At 43.9% G+C, this 24,961-nt stretch overlaps 1 protein-coding gene across 1 annotated transcript in view; it reads right to left on the bottom strand.

Moving 5' to 3' along the window:
• Nucleotides 1-21,179: 21,179 nt before the first annotated feature.
• MSH2 (mutS homolog 2) overlaps nucleotides 21,180-24,961 on the bottom strand; it is a 45,182-nt gene continuing 41,400 nt past the window's right edge. Inside the window, exons 15-16 of the mRNA XM_066316337.1 lie at nucleotides 23,593-23,765; nucleotides 21,180-21,586 (exon numbers count right to left, since the gene is read on the bottom strand). Of these exons, the coding sequence (XP_066172434.1) occupies nucleotides 21,416-21,586; nucleotides 23,593-23,765 (344 nt within the window). The 3' untranslated portion in view covers nucleotides 21,180-21,415. The remainder of the gene's footprint in view (nucleotides 21,587-23,592; nucleotides 23,766-24,961) is intronic.

Genomic DNA, 24,961 nt, shown 5'->3' with positions numbered 1-24,961 from the left:
AAAAAGAGGTCTAAGGTCAAATCCAAACTTTGAACTCTAAGGATCCAGATTGGTGTAATTTAGCTTGAAATGGGGCTGCAGATGTGCAGCCTTCAAGTGTATTGTGTTTCGTCCTTCCTTTTCCCAGGAAAAAAATGGGGGCAGTAAATACAGATACAGTTTATTGCAGAGTACCCCAAAAAGTCTGGCGATTTAGCATGAGGGGAAAAAAATACAGCAAGTATGCTGCTATTGAGGGATGAGAGTGGGGAAAGGGAGAAGCTTAGAAGTGTTCTCCAGCAAATCCAGCAGAAAACCAAAGACTTGCTCTGCATTCGCTTGTGCATTTATTCCTCGTCACACAACACTGTGACAGTGGCACCCCCCAAGGAGCTCCTGTGCCATCGTGGGCTCAGCTACCTCGTCTGGAACATGGAGAGAGGTATTTTGTGAGACACGAGGGGAAAAGGGACCACACACAGTCACCATCTTCATTGAGTGCTGATTTTAGGAAGTCGGTTGCCCAGCTTTCACTGGGAAAAGCCATGCTGGTCCCTCACAGTGATGATCAGTGTTTTGGGTGTATCAGAGGTGCAGATTCCCATGCCTCCAAGTCCTCCTAGTCCCAGGGCCATGTCATACCCAGGTGTGTCCCAGCCAGCTCCCAAGTCCAGACTTGGGATTATAATGTAGCTAGGTTTGAAAGTGTGTAACATCCCAGCATCCCATCATCAACATCACTAGTGTTTTCAGGACCAGATCTTCAGCAAGTGATACTTTTTCAAACCTAAGGAATACGAAGATGTCCCCATATTCCTTTTGTACTTTGCACACTGTAAAAGTACTTTTTAAAGCCAGTGAGTCAATGTAAAATTAATGCTTTTATAATAACATACATAAACAACATGAAAAAATTACTGGTATTTCTGACAACGTGCAAATCAAACACCGGGTTTTCTCAATGGGTATAATTTCCTATTCCATGCAAGTAAAATTATGTCCAGGAGATTTTTAGCTCATAGTAACATCCGCAGGCTGCACAGGCAGTGCAAGAATTCAGTTCCAATTTTATTGTAAATCCTCAGTGTCTGAAAGCACAACATCAAAAAAATTTTGGGAATTGATTGTGGGGGGTTTTTGTGTGTTTTATTTTTATTTACAAAAATAAAAATGCTACAATTCTACATATACAAACCCATTTTTAGCTCACTAGAATACTACTTTGTTGGATACTCTCAGCAAAAATATTCATTTCAAATTTCCAGCCAATTTAAATTATTTGAGTTTTGACATAACCCGTTGAAAAGTATTCCTGGTTATTTTGTTTCTTTTTGAAAGGGCACAGTTTGGTAGATATCTTTAGCTGAGCTAGCATTGCTATCCCCTACTACAAACCTCAAAATTTAACTTCTGGAGCCAGTTCCCCTGGTTTTGGTATTTGTTCATTTCTGCATTGAATTATTGAAGGAATGACCAGTTCTGTGCTGTTTTCTGCTTGGTATCACTTCCCTTTTTGCATTGATTGCAAATAACTGAAATATTAACACCAGCAAATGTTCCCAGACACACCAAAATTAGTCACTTTTCTGAATGTTTTCTATCTTAAATTGTTTTGTAAAATCTAAAATCTGATTGTAAATTACATAGTAGAATTAGCAAACTGAGTATTTTTTCTACCAACAGAGTTGCTTGACATGAATTCTTGAAGGATGCTAATGATTCAGTTTCATGTAAAAAGACCTGCCTATTTCATTTCCCCATTTTATCTAATTTTTTCAAATTCTTAAAGTCAGAGGTGTGTAAATCCCATTTGGAAAATGCCTATGCTGTACGTTTGCTCCTATGAAGAGAGCTTTTAGAGGGATTGAAACCGAGCCTGCCTGATTGCTGCAAACAGAACTGCATGCATAAACTTTCAAAACCTGAATATTTGTACCTGTTTGGCCATTGCAAACCAAGGGCATGCTAATATAATTCCAATTCAAGCAAAGAAACATAAATCACAGGGCTCAGCTGGCTGCTAACCACTTTTATCAAAAAAGGCCACACAGTTACAGGTCCAAGGGTGATGGATGGACTCTTGATACACAATGATGTTACTTTGGAGGTCGGTTTGGTGGCTGGGAGTTGGCACTGGGGTGGTTAAAGCAGCTTGGCTGGTTGGATCCAGGCACTTCCCTTTGCTGAGCCTCTGAGATGTTTGGCAGTGCTAAAAAAGTAAAAAAGATAATGGACATAGCATTGAGCCTCTCTTGAGAAGCACAGCAAAGTGCTGTAGCCTGTGCTAGGCTGTTTCTGGCCAGCTTTGAACCCTTGCTTGTTCCTGAAACTGGAGTGTTTGGGACACAGGTGCATCTGCACTGGCAAAGCAGCAATCCTGCTGTGATCCTTCTTTCCTCATAAAATGGATAGAGAGATTTGTTTAGACTTCCCATATATGACAGCATATATAAATATTACAAGATGAATCAATTACCGAGTCTGGCTATATTGGCTTTGAGATCTTTATCAGTAAAAACAAGAAAAAATATCTTAGAGTACAGTGAATCAACAAAAGTAAGTGGCGTTCTGAACAGAAAGTAAGGTGCTAAAATATACAATTGGACCCCAAAGCTCAGGCATGTGTCACAGAATTATCATTCTTTTCCAATGTGCAATGCATCTGCGTCTTTTGGGGGAAAGCTTTGGGTTTTGCCAGAACCAGGGCATGCAAGGCTTGTACTTTTGTTTATCTGTAAGAAAGCAAAATGTATCTGAGGACATGCCTTGGACTGCATAGTGCTCAGGGATGGTCTTGCCTCCATCCCTTAATATAAGCATGCCCCTGGACCACGAATACTGGCCCAGTCCCAGCAGAAAATGGACAAAATGGCCCTGCCTTGGGGTGTCTGTGGTGTTTGGAGAGCAGCTGAATGTCATGGCAAACCACAGCTGCCTCCTCCAGCCCAGCCCCCGCCAGGATGGGATCCATCCCACTGCCAGCTCCTGGTCTGCAGCCAGGGATTGTACTGCCAGGAGAGTGGTGCAAATCATCAGCAATGTGCTCTTATCCCTGCCTTCTTAATGGGCTAAAAACAGTGGAAAACAGAGAGATCATTTTCTATTTTAATGATCAAAAGGGTGTTGCCCATTATTCACAGCCTACACACAAGATGTTATGATTTTCAATTTTCCTGCACTGATCATTCAGTCCATTTGGCAGCTGACCTTCAAGTCGTCATGGTTTTTCATAAAAAAAGAGGAAAAAACCCCAAACAGAAAACCCAAACACCCATTATCAGCATTTCAGACAAGCAAAATAATCGTGGATGAGGCGGTAAGGATCTCACATGCAAAAGCTGTGGGCAGAGCTGCCTGTGTTCGCAGCAGCTAGATGTTTTCATGGCAAGGGGAGAAGCTTGGGTTCAAGAGAGCATCAGCTGGATGTTTGGGGTGCTGGACATTGCCCTGCAAACAGCTGCAGCACCAAAATGGCACTTTTTGAACAAATTTCTGCAGCTGTTTCTGCACTGTTAGGGACATTTCACAACCCTGCTACTGAAATCAGAGGATGGCAGCAAGTGTTACGCAAGAAATTTACTGTCAGTGGTGCATATGGGTATTAGCCAGGGACATTTTTAATAACCAAGAGAAATTTCAGCTGAGTGTTGGTCAGAAAAAAAGACATTTTGCCATCCAGGAGCAGCTGCAGCAGGTCCCATCACACAACATACTCCCAAAGAAGTACCACACAGAGATTACCTAAACAAGCCAAAAGAGATGGTAGGGTCTAAGAAGCAAGTGTTCCTGTGGCTTGAATCTGGAGTAACTGGTTGAATTGCAGCTAGTAAAGAGCCTAATTAAATAGATGTAATGACTTAAATGCCTGCTAGAAGTCAAAAAGGTGATGCATGTATTTTTTCCATCACAATTTTGATTGTGTTTACCAAGTTGAGAGGTAAAATGAAGAAACCTAAGTTCCTGTAAATCAGTGATTGGAAAACATAAATTTTACTCTCTTTCAGATAATGCTTCCTTGCAAAACAATACACTGGAATAAGTTTCAAGATTGAAATCTGTTTAAACAAGAGGCAGTTTAAAAAATGCTTTAATCCTGGTTGACAGGAACTTAGCCTCCAACTCATACCATAATTGTGAGTGCTCTTGGCGAATCAGTCCCACTTCTGATGTCAGCTCAGGATTTTTCCATTGTAAAATCATTGAATGATGAGGACTAAAAGCCATATACAAAGCCAGTCAAACATGGATCACATTTCTACTGGTTCATTACACACAGTTTACAAACAAAAATAGGTATTTTGGGCTTGGCGCCCCTTCACTCACAGAAACATGGTTATGGATCCAGGAGGCAGAGACAGCTGAGGTGCTGCTGCTTTGCAAAGTGGTGCAGAGGCATTGGCAGAGGATGTGGAGAGCTGGTGGTTAAGAAGACTGTGGAAAAACCTACTGGTGGTGTCCAGGGAACATTCCTGTGTGTTTTTAATGCCATGAAACATGATCGAGTATGAATTCTCTACATCTGGGAGGATGTCAAATTCCAGGTGACATTTGGAATGTTGCAATTAAGCTACTACAAAGACTTTTGAAATAAACAGGAGAACGAATGTTGCCTGGGATGTGTATGTGAGTACTCTTTTCTTCTGAGCATGGAGAGTGGGAGGCGAGGCAGAAGCACCTCCTGGGTGAGAGACCCCCTTGGAAATGTGTGCAGACCTCAGAGCCGTATGTGGAGACCCCACAAGTGCCCAGATACTGGGTGAACTGTGTATGGTCGAGCAGAGGCAGGTGGGATAACAGCTGGTGGGATGTGCTTCCAATGTATGTGATGGTCATCTCAAATTCTGCAGCTGAGTGATCTTTTGCTTTGCAATAAAATATAGACCATATGGAAACCGTTTGCTCTGCAAACAGTTACAAGGAACTCCTGATATATCCCCTCTCCACAACTTCCATTCAAATCAATAGAAGCCATCTGTCCAAGGGATTAAGATAAATCTTGGGAATTTTGATATTGACTAGAAAAGCACTTAAAAGATCAATCATGCTGCAGACAGAGAAATGTCACTGCAGCAAACATGGAGGCTTGCTAATCTTGTCAGATAACAGGGACCCAGAGGGTAAACCTTTCTGGTTTACAAACCCAGGCAAAGCCCTATTGCTCTCAGCTAAATAAAACAAGCCCCAGCAAGAGCTGGTGCTGGGCATAGGCTGTGGATGGCACCTGCTGCTGCCAGACACAAAACCTGTGAGGGCTGGTGTGACAGCCCCTCCTACCAAAACACACACCACTTATTTTACCAGCAGAAAGGATAAGGGTGAAAGAGTTATGCTGGGCCCAGCAGTGAAGGGGTGAGGGAAATTTTTGGCTGTTTAGCACTCACTTCACCGATATTGGATGTTCCCAAAATTGCTGTGCTGGGAGTCCAATTCCCCTGGGATTTTTTTCAGGTTCTCCCATGCTTCAGAGAAGTTAAGATTTTCAGACTGTTACAAATTCTTCACAATTCCAGCCATAAAACTCTCCATCATAGAGTGTGGTGGGAAAATCCTACTGCCCTGGTAGATACTCATAAATACAGAACATACCTTCTTTTGTTTTTAATAATTATGCTTTTTACACCACTATATTTTGATGCTGCTGTTCAAGTACCTTCCTGATTTGCAGATATATCCCTAAAGAGTCACCATCTACCTCAGCTCATTTCCTAATGGGAAAATAAAAAATTCACTGAGCTCTGCTCTCCAAGAAGGCAACAGCAAATGAGTGGAAGAGAAAACTCACCTGGATGAGTGGCACTAGCAGCTCCCACAGCTGCTCATGAGGTCTCTCAAGTGGCTTGTCCTGGTGTAGGCAGAAGGCCACTGTGAAAGCATCCAGTCTTGGTACATATCAGGAGTTGGAAGAAGGCAGCAAATTCAGTGGGAGATGATTTCCCTTGCTTCTGCTGCTGGTGGGAAGCTCATCCATGCTGCCCTCAGGTAAGCCTGGGTTGGCTTGCTCGGATGCTTGGTGACCCTTCTAGGAGTGGATACAGGGCTGCCAGTACCCAGCCATGTCATGCATCTGTCTCCAGGCTCCCAAAACCCTCTCCAGAGGCAGGAATGTAAAAATAGCCCTTAATCCAATTTATTACAGCAGGATCCAGCCTTCACATAAAGGCTGCATTTATATTTACATTGCTGGGATGATGAGACTGCCTCAAGTTCCCAAATGTGTGGCTAGGATTTTATCCCATGCTCATACCAGTACTGCCTCGGTGTCCAGGCTGCCTGCTGGCATGTCACTGCTGTGCCACACTGGCTTCCCTCCTGTCCAGCATCCCCCACAGTGGGCACATGTGCATTTCTGACACTCCCATTCTGTTCCCAGCTCACTGAGACATGGCAGAAGACGTGGCCCTAGTTTTAGGAGAAGTGAACGGGCTGGACAGAGCCCAGCATGGGGCTGGTGTTTAAGGGATGAGACAATTACAAGTGATTCATTACACCTTGTGCACTGAGATTTGGGGGCTTATCGTGTGTTGGGGTTTTGAGTGGTTCCAGACACTGAGCTGCAAACTTCATTGGGTTGAGATGACTTTTGCTGGTTCTTCCTGGGACTGGGTTTCATTGTCCTTCCATCTCCAGTGGGCACCTGATCACACACACCCGGAAACACTGACACCTTTAAGGTGCTGGAGTGAATCTAGAGAATGAAGCTGGTGAAGGGTCTAGAGGGCAGATCCCATGAGGAGTGAGTGGGGGAGCTGGGGATGTTTAGCCTGGAGAAGAGGAAGCTCAGGGGTGATCTTACCACGCTCTCCAACAGCCTGAAAGGAAGGTGTGGCCAGGCGTGGGTTGTCTCTCCTCTCAGGCAATCCATAACAGAGGTAGAGGACACAGCCTCAAGTTGTGCCAGGAGAGGTTCATGTTGGACATTGGGAAGAATTTCTTCATGGAAGAGGTTGCCAGGCATTGGAATGGGCTGCCCAGTGAGATGGTGAGTCACCATCCCTGGAGATGTTCAAGAAACAACTGGACATGGCACTCAGTGCCATGGCCAAGTTGATGTGGTGGTGTTCAGTCAAGGGTTGGACTGGATGATCTCAGAGGTCTTTTCCAACCTAACTGATTCTGCGATTCTCTACGCCAAAAAGTACATTTTGTGCAACTGTTGCATTTATTCAGGAAGATTATATAAAGGTTAAAATCCACCTCACCCTAGTCATGTAACCAGTTATTTTGGTGGAAATGACGCTATTTGAATGAGTGTTCCAAAAAAGGTTTCACCTGAAATACCCTTGAAATGTGCTGTACAAGCCGTTAAAGCCCTCACCATGCCCACCGTTTTTCTCTTTGCTTTTATCCACTCTAATTGGTCTCTTACCCCATTTAATCCTCTGTCTGCTTCCAAGTGTCCTCTGTTTCCTTCCCACTGCTTTATTCTCCCAAACTAATACAAGAGCTGTGTGTGACCCTGTGACCTGCTGAAATCGGTGCCAAAACCTCTGTGGCTGAGCTGATCACCACACCAGCTCTAAAAATTTATCACACCCTCGCATTTGCACTAAATGTCCTCGTTCCCCTTCACACCCCGATTCCTTCAAAGGACAAAATTCTGTCACTGGGGGTAATTAAAAACAGTTCATATCCTGCTAGGATTACAGGTTTAAAATCTGAGTGCCAGGGAATCAAGGCGTTTGCTGTTTTTGGAGGAAACGAACTCCCACAAGAAACATATAACTTAATTTTGCTGTCAGATGTTCCCACAGACTCCTCTTGAAAGTCAACCAAAGCTGTATATATGTGCCTGCAGTCAGTTTTAAAAAAGAAATTACATTTATATTTAGATTTTCACCCTCCAGTCATTCAAAACGGTTCATGTAGAAAGTTTATAAAAATGCTATGACCAAACCCTTTATTTTGGAATTTATTGACATTTGAGTGTCACAGATCTTCTACATGAAAATTTCTGATCACCTTTAACACAGACACCATGCTGACACCAGGAGAGATGGTCCTGAGGGATCCAGCCCTGGAGCAGTGGCAAACAGCTGGGGACAATTTCGCTTTGGGCATAGTGGCAGAATTAGGAGAAGGAGCCCCCTTCCCTCATCCCAACAGCTGCAGGTGGATACCTGTTGGGCAAAGTTTTATGTCCATACGTCCATCACCACCTAAATGTCAATCAGCTGGCAAAGCCCTGCCTGTATGGCTCCCTTGGCCAAGGAAACTCTTCTGACCTTCTCATGTTCCTGGTCAACTAGAGAAAGGAATAACAAAATACTTGGTGGGGAGGATCCAGTGCAGCCATGACTCGTGTGCCTGGTTTTTCTGTGCTAAGAGTGGCCATATAAATGGACCCCTCTGCTTTCAGAATACTTTGGTCTCCTGCCAAGGGCAGGCCTGTGCACTAGAGGCACGTGGATACTGACAGAAGAGATCTGTGCTGTTCCTCGAATCCTCCGTCTCCCCAAAGAGATAAATCCTCCATCCTCGCTGAGCTGTGGACCAGTGGCCATCCCTACCCCTTCCTGGGGAAACAACATGGGACAAGTGATTCCATGCTCTTTTAGTAGGAAATGTGGTAATTTGAGAGTGTCTTTCAAATAAAGGATTTCTGCTAACCTGTGATGTCCAGGGAAGAAAAACTATTCAGCCTAACACACTTCTGGAGCTTAATGACATAGAAAAACAAGTGATTAAATCAGTAGAGGGACCAAACCAGAAGGACTTCTCTGGGGTACGATGAAGAGGGACTTTTGCTTTATCCATGTGCTTCAGGCTCTCCCCAGCTCACTCCTTCCTGGTGAGAGAGGGTCAGAATTCTTCTCCCGCACTCCTGGCCAGAGCTGTGTGCATGCCAGGAGCTGCAAAAGCCCATGTCTCATTACACCAACTGCATTTGCAATTTTGCAATCAAACAAATTCATCTGAATTGTGCAGGGAGAGAAACATTCATCCCTGAAATCTCTGCAAATCAGGTAAAACCCATCAGCAATGGAAAAGGAAAAAGCCAATATGGACAAGATTATTCATACCCGTATAAACATGTTGATTGGTACCAATATTTATTTTTATCTCTCATCTTTGAAAATGTAGGTATAATTAAGCAACCTCTCATGAGCATCATCTGTGCTAGTACTGAAGAAGTGAAATATTCCTATGTAGATCTAATAGTTGATGGTAAATGTTAGCATATCCTTGAGATCTGCGAGATCATTAAAGCAGAAATTACCTCATATTAAAAATGGTTATAGGCAGTTGCAGGCTGTATCCACAGCCCTTTGGAGGAAAAAAATTAACCATCAAGGATAATTTTCAAGCCATTGTTTCCATTTGAAGTGCAATTACCTTTTTTTCTAGCCCCTCAGAGCATTTTCAATAATGAGAAGCCTGTGGATGAATCAGGTACTCCATCTTGGCTCCCTTCTGTCGCTGGTGATTTCCAAGCATCTCGTGATCAGCTGTAAGCTTCTCCACAAGCCTCTGAATGAGACATTTTTGGCATTCTCATTTCATATACATTATTCGATGGTCTTGTGAGTCTTTTCCAACCTGAATGATTCTGTGAGTCTATACATAGAAAGATACCAGAGAGTCAAGGACTTGTCCACCACAACATGGGAGACCTGTGCAGGAATTAACAGCAAATCCTTGAGCCCCAGACCAGGGTCGTAGGCAGCACATTTTTCTCCTAAAGATGATCAGAGTCTTGACCCTACAAATCCTGAGCACCTTGGCTCACACAGAAACATAGAGGGTTCAGCAGTTTCTGAGTTTTTCACCAGACCAACTCCCTTGTGCACACAAAGTTGGTAAAAATGGACACCAGGCCATTGAGAGTATTATTATTAAAGGGAACTAAAAGAGCTGAAAGCAGATGTTACCACATAAAAAGCTGGTGGGGACAAATCCTCCCATCATGCAGGTATCAGAATTAGGAAGCAGGAATCAGAAAGCAGCTCAGCTCAGTTGGATTGTAACAAAACATCCATTTATCAAAGCAGTCTAAAAAAAGCATAGCTCTAGGTTTTGAAACTGCCAGTGAAAAGACAGCTGCATTTCTCAGCAACTTTTAAAGCTATCCTAAAAATTACTTTATTTTTGCTTTGTACCTAGGCACTGAAAAGTCAATGAGCTAACTTTTTATAAGTTTGGTTTTTTTTTTTTTATGGTATTACATCCCAACCCAAATGCATCTTGATCTACACTGCAATGCTGTAAAAAAAATTGCATCAAAAGTGCACATGGAAACAATTGTGAGGGATTGTTCACTCTTTTTGATTGGTTTCACCTACAAAGAGCAGAGACTACAGAGAAACCTGGACCCATAGACAGGCTCTGCTGGAAAGCCCCCAGAAATATCACAGCACCTTCTTGCTAGACCACATAATTTTATTTTCCAAAGCAAATGGAAACATAACTAGTACAAAATCCTGCCTCATGTCAGGGGTGCTCCTGCTTGCTTTTCCAGAGATGGTGAAGATGGCTACAGCCAGCACATTCCATCAGAGAGGGCTCTTACACCCTCTGAGCATCTCCACAGCAGAAAATCCAGCATACCTCGGGCAAAGGTGGCAGCCAGTGCAGGTGGGGATAACTCCCTGTGCACTGCCATGCGTGGGGTCGGGTGCCTAAAGCCAAATGTGGGGAGACCTGGGTAGCTCTAGGGGAATCTGGGCTGCATTTAGGGGCTGCCCAGCATCCATCTCAGCAGACCCTTCTCCCAGGGCTATTCCTACACAACTGAGAGGGATGGGGACACCATGGGGGTCTCAGCACATCAGCTGGGGTGTTTTAGCCATTTCTCACCTCCTGCCTCTCACTTTGGTCAGACCTGCAGGGCACCTCAGGATCCAAACTCTGAGCAGGGGAATGGGTGCCACCAGTGCCCAGGTCTCCCTGGCGAAGTGGCCCTTGGGCACCTGCATCAGCTGCAGTCCCACAGGGCCCCAGGTGTGGCAACAGTTATGCAGACACTGTGACACTCAGCTCCCTTGTCAGCCTGGGGCAGCATCCAGAGCACAGCCAGCATCCATCCCATTTGCAAGCAGAAGATGGTTTGGCACTGGTGCCCAAAGAAGTGCTCCTGGATGCCCTTCAAAGAAATAAATACATAACTCCAGCAGAGGAGATTCAAAAGCTGTTTTTTAAAGAATATAATTTTATTAAAGGGCTTTAAAGAAATTGTCTTTGCCCAACAGAAGGAGAGGAGGGCTGGTGGGTTGGCAGAAGCCTGTTTTTCAGGGTGACACTGCTGAGCACAGGAGGTCTTTCAGAGAATCATAGAGTTACAGAATCATTAAGGCTGGGAAAGGCCTGCAAGATCACCAAGTCTAATCATTAGCCCAGCACTGCCAAGCCCACCACTAAACCATGTCCCTGAGTGCCACATCTACATCACTCTGAAATACTTCCAGGGATGGAGACTCCACCACTTTCCTGGGCAGCCTGCTCCAGTAGTTGACAATCTTTACCATGAAAAATCATTTCCTAATATCCAATTTAACCATTTTCTCTCATCCTGTTTATCTGGCACATTTCCTCTCTGCTCACCAGCCCTTTGGCTCAGCAGTGGCACCATGCCCACAGCTCTCACTTCTGATGAAAATGTGGTGCTGACATGGAGAATCTGCACAACCTGCCAGCAGAGAAACAACCCCCATAAAGAAAATCATTCCAAGACTTTGCTGGTACCCACAGATGCCCAGGGCCAAGGGGAAGGTTTCTCAGGGCAAGAGATGACTTTGATATGCTCAAGTCAGCACCAGTAGCACCCCATATAGACAGGATGGGATGCATTCACTGCATCATTCAGCACTGTCAGTCATTTTTGCTCTGAAATATTTTACAACCCCAGAAACTGCAGCTGGGTGTTATCAGCACCAGTCCTATACCATCTAGTATTTTTCTAGCACCTCACTGGTGTTTAGTACGCCATGCTGGCAGCTCTAGGAGCACCATCCTTCAGAGAGCTTGCTCCTGCTTGGTTCAGAGCTCTCTTGAGCTGGCAGGAAATTTGTTGTGGGAGGTATTAAAGCACCTGCAAGGCAGATGTTGAGGCAATGAGGAGAGCTCTGAGTAGGCAATATTTGCCTTGTGAGTGGTGTGGTGTTCAGTTCAAACTGCAAAGGTTTGCTCTGATTAAATGCCACAGGCTGCGGAGACACTCCAGGGAGAGAGAAGTGACAGGTCCCCACCTGGATTTTCTTCCCCCACTACTGAACAAATGTAGTCATTCAAATCCCAATATATTATCAGTGGACATTTCTAGCTGGACAGGCTATAGAGTTGCAAGCCACTAAAAATATGGGTTAGAATAAATGCTGCTCTCCCCAGAGAGGGATTGAGTGGGGAGGTGAGGGTGTCACCCTGATTTTTCAGCCTTCTGATTGTTTCTCATTTCTACTGGAGTTTTCTCATGCTTGTGACAAAAACAAAGACTGCTATTTTGTAAATAACACATTCTTTCCAGGGGGAAGGAAAAATTCATGGACTTCTGAATTGACCACTCGGGTCAGAAGGGTGTTCCTCTCATCCCCCAATCCTTGACCAAATCCCAAAAACTATATAAATTGAGATTCCCAAATAAACTGCCCTTTTCCTTTTCATCTCACATCCTGATGGGTGAGTGTGGTTCTTTTTGTGTTTTATTGTGACAGTGAGGGTGACACCCACGTAATTTTACTTAGGGAATACATGGGGGAAGCAAGGACCCTGTCTCTGTTCAGGACATCAGTGAGGATGCCTGTCCATATGCTTTTCTGCTCTGAACTGGATAAAGACCAACATCTTTCTATACAATTTCTCCAGCAACCATTTTTGGCCACTCAGTCCATTTTAAGACAGGAACTGCTGACTTTCAAGGTACATTGAAACTGAGAAATTATTTCTGTTAGGCTGGTTTCTAGCTGGTCTCTGAAAGTGCTACAAGCAGAGCCCAGCCAGGGTTTTTAACACAGCTCAGACTCTGACATAGAGACTCTCATCCTACTCATCACAGCTTGTCCCCTCTCATGGATGTTTTTTAACATGGCCTGATAGAGGGTGCAGAACAGTGGGGAAAACGCATTTTAGAAAGGTGAATTGTCAGCAAGCACAAGACTACCTGATAGCATCAAGCTTTCTGCCATCCAAGTCCTGGAGCTGTTCTGCCTGCACACATTCAGGAGCATCAGTCTCTGCAGCCACTTTCCTCCTCAGGGGGGGAATTGAAATGGAATTTGCCAGTGTATACAATCTTTTAAAAGAAGAAATAGGACTACTTTAAAAGAACAAATAGGACTATTTTCAGAGTGCAAACAGCTTTTGTTGCTTTGTTTGTGTGGCTTTTTTAGGGTAGCATGTGAAGGGCACCCAAAAACTACAGTCTCTCCCACCTGCCCCACACTTCAGCCTTCATGTTTAAGACCCCATTCAGTTTCGGAGGGCTCAAGGCTTGTTTTCACTACCCAAAAAGTGAGAATTGAAGCATCACACACAGACTCATGGTGACCTTGTCCTGCTCTATTCAAATTGGTGCAATTTTTGTCACTAACTCACATAACAGCAAAATCAAGCAGCCTCTGGTATGTGAAGTGAAAACCTTGTGATTCTCCCTTTGTACCACTTCAGTTTAAGCACATGCTCCTCATGGCTGGGCTCCTCCTCTCCTCCCTGTTTGCCTATCCAATTCCACAGCACTAAAACCAGAGAATTTACATTGAGCATTTGCACTGTGCTGGCTACAGTGCAAAGCAGGACTCTTAGGGGATACACTAAGCTGCAAGAGAAGCAGGAAGAGCATCCCTCCTTCAACAACCAAAGGTGTCCAACACCATCCTAAAGATGTACAAGGCACATGACCACTACAGCCATGGGAAGCTTTTCCAAAACCCTCCTGACTCATGGTTATGGAGGTTTCTTTGAGCTCCCTGTGAAATACATTATTGGCTGCCTGCTCTCTATAGACCAGATGCATTGCAATCTATTTTCTAGACTAAATTTCCACATCTGGATGAATATCCTACTTGGGCAGGTCTTATAAAGGGACTGGCTCAAACAGGCACAGCAGCCCAGACTTCATACCAGGCATCTCTCCCATGCTACTCTCTCCCTGTCCTCCTGGAAGGGCCAAAGAGCAAGTTTTCAGGCATTATCTGCAAATGTCAGATTACTGAACAGATTACCATACTGCCCCCAAAAACTCCTTGTTCACATTAAACACCTTCAAGCAGCCTGATGCCTTGCATGATATCCTTTGATAAGGGTAATCGGAAAAGAAAAATCCTAAGTGCAAGCCTTGGAAGGTTTGATTTTCTCTCATGTGCACAGGATAAATAAGCATCTAGCACTGATGGAGATCAGTTTTCATTCTTTAAAAAAAACCCAGTAAAACCAAACTTTGTAATACTAATGGGTAAGATACTCATCAGCTTTCGAAGTTTTCCAGTAAGAAAATTACACTTTTATCTACAAACTACACTCCAGAGAGAAATTAAACCATTGATAACTACTGAGAGCACAACAGCATTAGTGTGGATTCATGGGCCAAATCAACAGCCACTCTAATCTCAGAGTAAGAAAAAGGCATTTACTTCATGCAGCTCCCCTGATTCATAGTGAATGAGCACATCTCTTACAGAGAGATTACAGAGTTAATCCTGTGTCTCTCTACAGCAGAAAGATAAACAGCACTGCAGTTTTCTCATAACCAGTGTTGTATCATACTACATCATGCTTGAAATCCAGCCACAGCAGCACAGAAAGAGGGGCTTCTGCAAGGTTTCCCTTTCAGAAATTGATTTCTTTCCCAGTGTTAAAAAAAAAAAAAAGAAAAAAAAAAAAAAAAGGCATTAAAACAGCACTGTAGGGGAAATTGTACATCAGATGACCAGGAATATGACTCAGGTCTGCTAGAGTCAGGCTGTGTCTGCACTGCAAGAGCAGGTCCAAGCTGGGGTCCCACAGGAGCTTCCCCCTCAGAACATCAAATATTTTAAGCAAGCCACCCAGCCATGCAAGTGTTTCATAGTGCTGGTGCTCCACTGCCTGCTCAGCAAGTGCTGCTCAGCAAGTGCTGCTCATTTTCTGGGACAACCTCAAACAGGTGTTTTTGGGCTCAGATGACTTTCTTTAAGTTAAAGGCAATAACTAGAGCAAAACAGCAGTGGCCAAACGAGCTCTGAAACAGCACCTTCCAGAGCAAGGCCAGCCTGTGCTGGGGGCCAGGGCTCCTACAGCAACCAGGGCGCCCCAAACCAGACCAAAGGAGACCACGCCGTGGACTCTGCACTATCAGAGCTGCTCCCAGCTGGTGCAGTCACTCTAGTCACCTCAGGCTTTTGAGCCAGCATGGAGAAGTGCAGCTTTTAAACCCTGGGGAGCTACTTGAGTTTCACTGGGGATATACATCCACAGAGAGAGGGAGCATGTCACAGGGCTCTATGCACCCCCTGATTCCCTGCCCCTACATCCCCAGCCTTGAGCACTATTATAAAACCCTTTATACAGCAGGCACAAAGTAAGCAAAAAAGGCTTCTTTTTTTTACCTTTTAATGTCATTGTCTGCCACCAAGGTGCGAGTGAACTGTGACCGTGCATCCCAGTGTCCCTGAACTGAACGATAAATGCCACAGCAGAATGAAGAATGAAAGATGACTTCCTGCAAGTAGAAAGGGAGTGTGAGCTTGAACAATTTATTACTGCCCAAGGTAAAAAGAGTCACTAGGTACAGAAACCAAAACTCCTACGCTGCCCTCCCAGGTCACGGCAAAAAAAGACTGCAGCCAGAGCATCTGCACTAAAATGAGCATCAGAATAATCTTGCTGGTAATTTGGGTGTTGAAATGATATGAAGCTTGTTTTTATTTTTACCTTCTTCATTAGCACATGAAAGCATAAGCAAACTACTTGCCATTATGTTGAGACCCTGAAAACCAAGAAAGGGACACTCAGGTCAGCAACAACCTCCAGCAGAAAGGCACGAGGAAGAATTACTGCAAATATCCAGGCAGAAGGGAATTGCTTCTGAACAGCATTTCCCCAAATCACCTAAAACCTGCAAGGCTTGCACCATGGTAACACATGCTGTCATTCCTTGCAAGGCTTGGGACTGCATTCTGACAGCTACATTTCCTATCCTCTGTAGAGTGTTTTTTGTTGAACCACAGACCCTGGGGAGGACGTGCACAGTTCGCTGGCGTTCTCCCGACAGCGCCACTGTGGCTGCACCTGCACAGGGAGAGCAGGTCCCCAGGCAGCTCCGGACGGGGTCAGGTGGCTGCTGAGAGGTTTAAAACCTTGGACTGCCCGCTGTCAGAGGCATTTGGGAACAGCCACACAAGGGAAACCAGCAGGCATGATGAAAAGACTGACATTCTGTCATCTGAAGTCCACAGTGGTGGACGTTTTCCTGAAGTTTTGTGCACAAAATGAAAGGGGCGGAACAGAAGACATTTCAAGATCTCAGTATGAAAAAAATTCATGTTCCTCAGGGTGTAAAGCAGCATCATCAGGTGGGCACAGACACTTTAGGAGTGCTGCCCAGCTTCCTACCTCCCCCACAGCACAGTCCAGCAGCAGACTGGAGATGGGACCAGACTGCCAGTGATGTGCAGCATCTCCCTGTGCAGGTCTGCTCTTTGCCATGGCAGCTCGGGCCATAGCCAGTGTCCACAGCAACACAGAGAGGAACAGTTGCCTAATTTCTGGAAAAAGAAAGAGCATATTGAAGCCACCCCCTGTGCTAGCATGTCGCCCTGACAAGCAAGGCTTTGCAGCATGCAGCAGGATGGGTGGATCAGCAAGGGAAATGTTCTCATAAGCACGGGCTATTTATTCTCAGCTTTTCCCTTGGAGCTCGTTGTTTAGCACAGCTGTTTTCAGTTTTCCAACTGTCCCCACAAAGACAAAACAATTGCATCCTTAAGGAAACTGCCACAGAAATCCAGCAGCTCAAACCAGGTGCCAAGGCACCTTTTTTCCCACCAAGGCAAAGAAGCAAACCCATTTTCCCACCTCTAGGAAAGCACTGCTCACTGCAGCTGGAGGAGCAAACACAACCTGTCATCTGCTTTATACGATTGTTTCCCTCAGCTACAGGCACTGCTGCTGGGTCAGGTCATGGGGACACCAAGTCAGGAGGGTAAGTCTCAGCTGCCACTAGAAACGACCAGAAATTGTCACCTCTTTAACAGCAGAGGTTGGTCCCTCTCAATTTGACTGGCAAAGCAGCACGTGCAGGGATGTATCTACCCCTGTCCCACCCCATGCAAATAAAAAGCTCTGCTGGCAGCTGAGAGACACACACATACATAAAAGAAGCACTGCAAGGCGCTCCCCTGTGTACAGGAACAGTGCAGGAGCCTGGCAGGAATAGAGAGAGGAGAGGCAACAGGCTGGGAAAGGCAGCTGCAAGGCTGGGAGAGGAACAGGAGTCTCTGAGAGACAGCTGCTAACAAGGCTTTTTCAGCAAACAGCCTCAAGAGCAAGGGTCGCAGCCATCTCAGAAAGATGACAGCACCTTTCCTCTGTATTTAAGGCTTCAGACTCCCGAGGCTGCTTCTTTTCCTTCTACCCAGGTCAGCAAGAGGCAAAGCATTCAACGCATGACCTCACACTACTTCAGATGCAGAGCAGTGACTGCTCTCCCTTGATTTTTCAAATAAATCTGCCCCACTGCAGAATAGCAAAACCAATTGTCTCATTGCTTCATAGCCAGAGAAATTGCTCAGCCTGTGTAGCAGCTGGGTGTTCAAAACCTCTTTAAATTAATGCCATGAAAACCAGTTTAAACTGTCATGGTAATCTCACACCAAACCAGATGAAACTGCTCATACAACCCCAGGCCTCAGCAATGAGCTCTCCTCCAGGCTTCCCAGTGTCTGGAAAAGTTAGACCATGAGCACTCTCAGTCACTTACAGGGTGGTTGTCAGCCCAGAACAGCTACATGCACTAAGAGCTGTTCTGTTGGGATCCCAAAGTTGGGATGCTCTGCAAAGGCAGGCCACCAACAGGCCGGTTGCCACCAGCAGGGATCCAGAGCTCTCCAAGGATTAATTCTCCTGAAGGCAGCGTCAGTGCAGCTGCCAGTGGCAAAGGCTCACCTCAGTCTTGTTCCTGCCATTTCTGATTCCAGAACCACCTCAGCTCCAGCAGAGGAAAGAGACACAAGAGCCACTTTGCGAGTGCCTTCTTTGAGATGAACAGCTGCAGGCATAGTTGCAAGGTGGAACATGCAGAGACGAGTCCAGATCTGGCAGGCAGCATTCCCTGGATCTGTGAGCTTGATCCCTGGAGTCATCCAACCCTAACAGGAGCCCCTGACCACAACCCGAAAGGTAAACCCAGCATTTTCTCATTAAGCTGGCTACCAGGTGCTCCTGATCACTAAAAGGGCAGTGAAATCATCAAAGGAAAATTCCTTCAGCGTTTGCTCATGTCCCCTCTTTTGTTTTACCCCATCTCACGCAGTTTTCTTCATAAAGAGCCTTCTAGATAAAGAATAACAGCAGAGATCAAAACGACCACTTGCCTGCAGCATTCAGTGCCCGGCTTTCTCAGGTGAATGAGCAAAGAGAACCTTGCATCTTTATTCAAGGCTAACAGTACATGGCCTCACCGCTCTTTAACAGCATCGTTAAGTTTCTTTCGAAACTGATTATCTTTGCATCCCTGGCACAGCTCTGTAATAAGCAGACAACTTGTGGAATTGCTCCTGCTCCATAGGTACATTTCTGAACAAAAAGCTAAATTGGAACTAACAAAAATAGCCACCCCGCCCGCTCACATGAAATCACACTACCTGTAACCTAGTTTGCAAGCAGCACTGACATATGGAGACTTAACCCTGCCTGATCTTCTCTTGCCTATATCCAGCAGCAGAGGGAGGGGAAGTGTAGCGTAGAAGAGAAAAACAGTTCAAAAGATTAGTTTTAAAATCTTTTAAACTTGCACCCTTCTTCCTTGTGAGGGTTGAAGAGCATGAGAAAAACTGAATCTTCTTTGCAGATACACAAGACCCTTTCTGAAGCACACAGAAGGTGCTGCCCAAAGCTGGTCCATCACTCCTGAATAACACACAAGCACCATTCTCCCTCAGACAGGCAAATCTGGCCACACAGGAACACCTCTATCAGCCTCCAACTGCAATACAAAAATAAAAGCAGCCTGTCCTCAGCACGCTGCAGACACACAGAACTGATGCACTGCATCCAGAAAGGGAAGAGTGGACACAAAGAACACAAACGAAGGGGACTGAGGGCAGCAGAGAAGTGGCTCCTCTTGCTGGTGGCAGCTCAGTGAGGAACTCCTTCATGAAGCAGACACTCGAAGTGCACACAGGGTCAAAGGGAAAATAGAGAAATTCCTGGAAGAGACGACCTCTGATGGTTTTATGCCTGTTCTCTTGGTTACATGGACACAATACTGAGCAAGGGGCATCTTTGCTCAGACCACAAGGATCTCAGCACACACAGGAAGAGGCTGTCAGTATCAGCCATTCCAGTCTCACAGGAACTGCCGCTTTCTAGCAATACCTAAAGCAGTTAGATCCAATATTTTTGGATATTTTGGTGGTTGAAACAATCAAAACTGCAAAAACATACATCGTTACTTTATGCAACAGATTTTTCATTCACAGGCTTTTCCAGACCATGCATCAACTGTGCTGTTTTGTAAAGGCAAATCTGTTTTTGTAAGCAGAATGCATTTTAATTTAAAGGCCAGAAAGGTGTTATGCAGCACCCCAACCTCTCAAACAAGCCGTTAGTGCTTCTGTTAAGCAGATCTAGTATGTCCCAGTCCTGGTAGAAGTACAAGCATTATCCAACAGCAAACTGAACATCACACCTCTTTTGTAACTATTTAAATGTTTAAATGCAGACCACTGCAACACATCAATCCCTGACACAGAACTATAGCACAGCTTTAACAGCAGCACTCTTGTCCCCAGCACACACCCACTGATGCAATCTCTGAGCACAGCCAGAACTAGCTTAACATCTACAGCATGATTTTATTTCTATCATCTCCTGCAACAAACACCTTTTCCCATTAGTCTTTCAACGCTGACAGTTTTAAATATAGGTAGTATTCTTCAATTACAATTTAAAACGCTAAATTTGAAGGAGAAAATAAACTTGTACCAGCATGCTTTCAAACTGTCTCAATGAGAGAAGCACATCAGATAAAGATCAATGTACTCTTACTTTGTAGACAGTCTTCACTAATCACGACCAGCTCAGATGTACCAGTTAAAACGTAACTTCACCCCAGCCTCTGCTTCCATTACTTAACTCAGGAAGAGCAGGCCTGTAGTATATTTAACTCAAGCATTACCATTCACACAGCAAACAAAAAAAAAATCCCTCCCACCCACCCCACCTCTCCTGAGCCCTGCGCAGGTACATATGCAGAAAAATTCTGATAAACCACAGAAACAACTGGTTGGAAAAGACTAAAGATTATGGAGTCCAACTATTAACCCAGCACTTCCAAGGCCATCACTGCACCATGTCCCCTACATGTATTGTCAATACCTCCAGGTGGTGATTCTGACACTTCTCCGGGTTGCCTGTTCCATGGTTTGACAACCCTTTTGCTGAAGAAATTTTTCGTAATACCCAATCTAAATCTCCTCTGGTGCAATTTGAGGCTGTTTCTTCTTGTCCTATCACTTGTTACTTGGAAGAAGTGACTGATCCCCATCTGGCTACACCCTCCTTCCAGGGAGTTGTAGAGTGTACAAAGGTCTCTCTGAGCCTCTTTTGGTCCAGGCTGAACACCCCCAGTTCCCTCAGCTGCTCCCCAGCCTTGTGCTCCAGACCCTTCTCCAGCTCCTGACCCAGCTCCAGCTCCTGCCCGTCTCTGGAGTCTCTCTAGCACCTCAATGTCTCTCCTGTAGTGAGAGACACAGCCAGTGCCCAGGAGGACAGTCACTGCCCTGCTCCTGCTGGCCACACTGGCTGATACAGGCCAGGATGCCACTGGCCTTCTTGGCTACCTGGACACACTTAGATGTTTTTTTCTAATAGAGCACTAACGCAGCATTACTAAATTTTCAGTGAATTAATTAATACAATTGCACCACACAAAAAAGAATCATGGTCTAGGACAAAGGTTTTGTGTACGCACTGCTGCTTTCCAAGGCTCTGGCAATTGTTTGACACCTCAAATGTTAGACTTTCTAGCACATATCTGGTGAACTATTACACATTTTGTTTGTGCAGTCAGTAACTCTCAATATGAAAAACCGTTTTATTGCAAACTCCTAAAAGCAAAAACGATCCCAACTAAAGCAGGAATCTGGCACATAATGTGCTCAGAATTTTTTACAAAATAATTACAATCCAAGAAAAAATGCCTACATAAATCAGTACAAGTATCATAAAGTATAAAAGCTACAAGACAAGAAAATTATAGTTCCTTCCATACAAAATACGCTTCAAGAGCTGTATCCTGTTCTCGCACATTTCATGATGTAACTTTTGTTCGAGAAATTATTTCATTCACAAAACTGTTGTTCTTTGCCAGCACATCATTTCTCAGCTGTTTCAACTTGACTTTGATGTCTTCTTCTGACATATCTGTCAGGGGCAATGCTTTCACTTGACAAAGAAAATCCTGAATTATCTTTTCACCTTCCTGAAATGGAGAGAAGAGAAGGAAAAGAAAACAGAAAAAATGTTTAGATTGGAAGTAAGAATTTTCCAAATTCCCTATAGATACAGAGTACTGTTCATCAGCAGAAACTCAGTGCAGGCAAAAATCGTGGTTATTTTTGTCCTTGCTATCCAGTTCTGAACACTGGAACAAACCACTTATGCTGGTACCAGAAATTCTTTCTCAGTGCATGAGCAAAAAGTACCAGTTGATCAGCATAAATAAAGTATTTAACATTGTGATCTCCCGTAAGTGTTCCACATATAATTCCAGTGTGCAGCCACATGAGGTGAGAACTGCCAGCAATAAGAGCACCAGAATGGTCCCATTACCCAAACCAGTTACTTTTAGAAGAGGCTGTCAATCAAAAGCAATGTTTCAATATGCAAAAGGAAAGGACAAATTGTAACCAAGCAACTGTAGAGTGGCCGTCACCAAGGAGAACAGATGATAATTAAGCTTTATGCATATGCTTTTATACAAACAGGCAAAGTGGAACTTCTAAACAATCTGACTTGAATAGCAAGAACAAACATTAGAATGAACGGTATTCAGAATCCCTGTGCTGGAAACAATTGGTCCAGAATGCAGAAGTTTGTCTAGTCCTCCGCACTGTAGAATTCTACTGAGAAGTTTACTTAGCTTTCCATCATCTAAGACTGATGCAGTAGTTTTCAGTGCAGAAGTTTCTAAAAAGTAATAGCACCCTTTTCCCTCTACACAAGATAATAACCAAGGCAGACAAACCCTTTGGGTGAGACATCTAAAGCTCTGCCACTCTATTGCCTAGAGGGTTTATGGAATATTATGTATTACTGAAACAACCAAGAATAAAACATGATGCTGTATTTGTCACAAGTGTTTGCCATGTCAATTTAATTTACACCAAGTTAGGACCATGTAGCCAGGTCCAAGTAATCTAAAAATTCCTCCACCATGACACCTGAGACAGGAAAAGAAATAGTGGAGCAACAGAGGTAGCTGGAGGGAAAGCCTTCTGGCAGTAAAAAGCAGAACAAACCAGAGATCACTCATCTAAAGCATCAGATCCACTTACTGAGCCAGGACAACAAATGCAGTTGACCTCTGAAACTGAAAATAAAGTAACAGGTAACAGCCTCTGTCTAGAGCAAAGGCTTTTTAAATGTAGGAAGTGGATGTGGACTAACACTTCAAGGCTTCCATACACTGGAGTAGTACTGAGGTTGCCAGAAGGAGATAAATGTGGTACAAGGCTGTGCAGTTTCAGGCTGACTGCTGGGATACAGAATGAAGCTCTGGAAGCAGAATTGTGTCCACGCAACAAGGAGGACCCAGCCACTGACAAAAACCAATGCAAGCCACAAAGCAGCAGCACGTGGACTTCCTGGGAGGCTGCCACAGTCAGTACTCTTAATCCAGCAACGACACAGGATATTCTGTAAAAGCTTCCTGCAGCCTTTGTTTTCCTTTACACGACCTGCTAACGTAACTTCTTTAAAGACACTTGGTTTGTGACACCTGTGAATCAGACATTCCAGGTGCTGACTGCCGTGCTTTTTGATATGATCAGCTTCTGAGATGTGACAGTTCTGATGACATGGAAGGGCACAAAGGAGAAGGCTGGGTATTCAGCTTTTCTCTGGTGTGAACAGATCTGATCACACTGGGCTCTAAGAACTCAGCACCAATGAACACTCAAATAGGGGGAGCAAATCCAGGTGAGACCCAACTGCAGAGCCAAGAATATTCTACATAATGGTCACAAAAGCTGTATCTTTAATCTACATTTTTAGATAACTAGGTTAACTTGAAATTGATCTAAATCAAACCCACTAGTCCTGAACATCTCTTCAATTCCTAATGAACATTGTAGCCAAGACATTTTGTTACAGAAATATACATTATTTTTATCACAGGCAATTGTCCTCAAAATTTGAGGGAATCTAAATCCTTAAATGATTTTGCTTCAGTTATTCAAATTTTTAAAATTATTTTTGAAAGCAAACCTCTCTTTCTCTGTATATTTTCTTGGCTGGTGGTTCTCCTTCAGATTCCTTGGACTTGCCAATGTTTTGAAACTCCTCCAGCTCCAATGCTTTCTCTCTTGCACTTTCTATCACATGTTTTGGGAAAGCCGCCAGCTCTGCTACATGTATTCCAAAGCTCTGGTCACAAACACCTGGATGCAGAGAAAAAAACAACAGTTAAGAATTCTCACAGAGATTATGTGGACATGCTTGTAATAGTTCTCTGTTCTAGAGAATTTAAGTGCATGACATAATTTGGCTCTCCTCAACACTTTCTGATTTACCTTTTCTACTAAAAACGGTACCACAGAATAAAGAATACATTCCTATTTAATTAAGCTCTATTACAGCAGTTACTGCAGAGCTCCAAAGTGCTTCAAAAAGAAATGGAAAACTCTTCAGGCAGAGAGAATTTCCCTCTAGTACTTGAATGAAATTGAACCATGATTTTTATTAAAGTATTTTGGCACAGTCTGTAGAATATAATAATTTGCATGTTTTTAATAGGTATCTCTGACATTTACTCTATACCTATATAAATATATATGTATGTGTATAGATAAATACTAAACATGTATTCTCAAACATCCCTCTCCTCCTTTAAATCTGTACCACATAATTCCTCAGTCTCCAGGAGTCATCTTTAATTATTATCGAAATCTTTCAACTGTAACGTCACACTTACTTCAATTAATATACTGTTTATAACGTGTTTGACAAAAGTCTTCATAATTGCTCAGAATACGTAAATTATACGCAGTTACATAAAACAATTTTCACTTCAGAATCAAAAGCCCTCTGATAAAATCTATCAAGTCTTATTTGTTTGCATTATCATAATTCCATTTGCCCTCCCACAAATATCACTACCTCCTTTTATTTCTGTTCTCCAGCAAGGAGTTAAGAATAAATTAATTACACTTGGAAAATGACAGTTGGTTTTCTTAACTAATCATCTATTAAATACTGGGTAAACAAAAACAGGTGAAGGAAAACTTAGCATTTTGACTTTTTCTGTTTTATTAACCCTGTAATCTCTCAGGTTTCTTAAAGGAAATTAACACACTTAAGCAGAAATTAGTCTTTTTGATTTTGTATTAAAGACAAACCTCCCCAGACCCAGAGCTAACTCAGTTCTCAGCTCAGAGAATCCTGAGCAGAGGTCCGCAGAACAGTACTTCCTGAGTTTCCTCTTCCAGTGATTTTGTCACTCTTGAAGCAAGAAGACATGGCTGAAAACACTGTATAAAAGTTCCTTGTCATGCTTTTCAGGTTTAGTTATATATTTCATTTGTTATTTGTTTTGAAACACAGCTGTATCCAAGCTGCCTACACCCACGCTTGATGG

This window comes from Sylvia atricapilla, chromosome 3 (assembly GCF_009819655.1).
Source record: "Sylvia atricapilla isolate bSylAtr1 chromosome 3, bSylAtr1.pri, whole genome shotgun sequence".
In the NCBI taxonomy this organism is placed as follows: Eukaryota; Metazoa; Chordata; class Aves; order Passeriformes; family Sylviidae; genus Sylvia; species Sylvia atricapilla.
The sequence above is the reverse complement of the archived record's forward strand: the minus strand, read 5'-3'. Positions and strand labels throughout refer to the sequence as shown.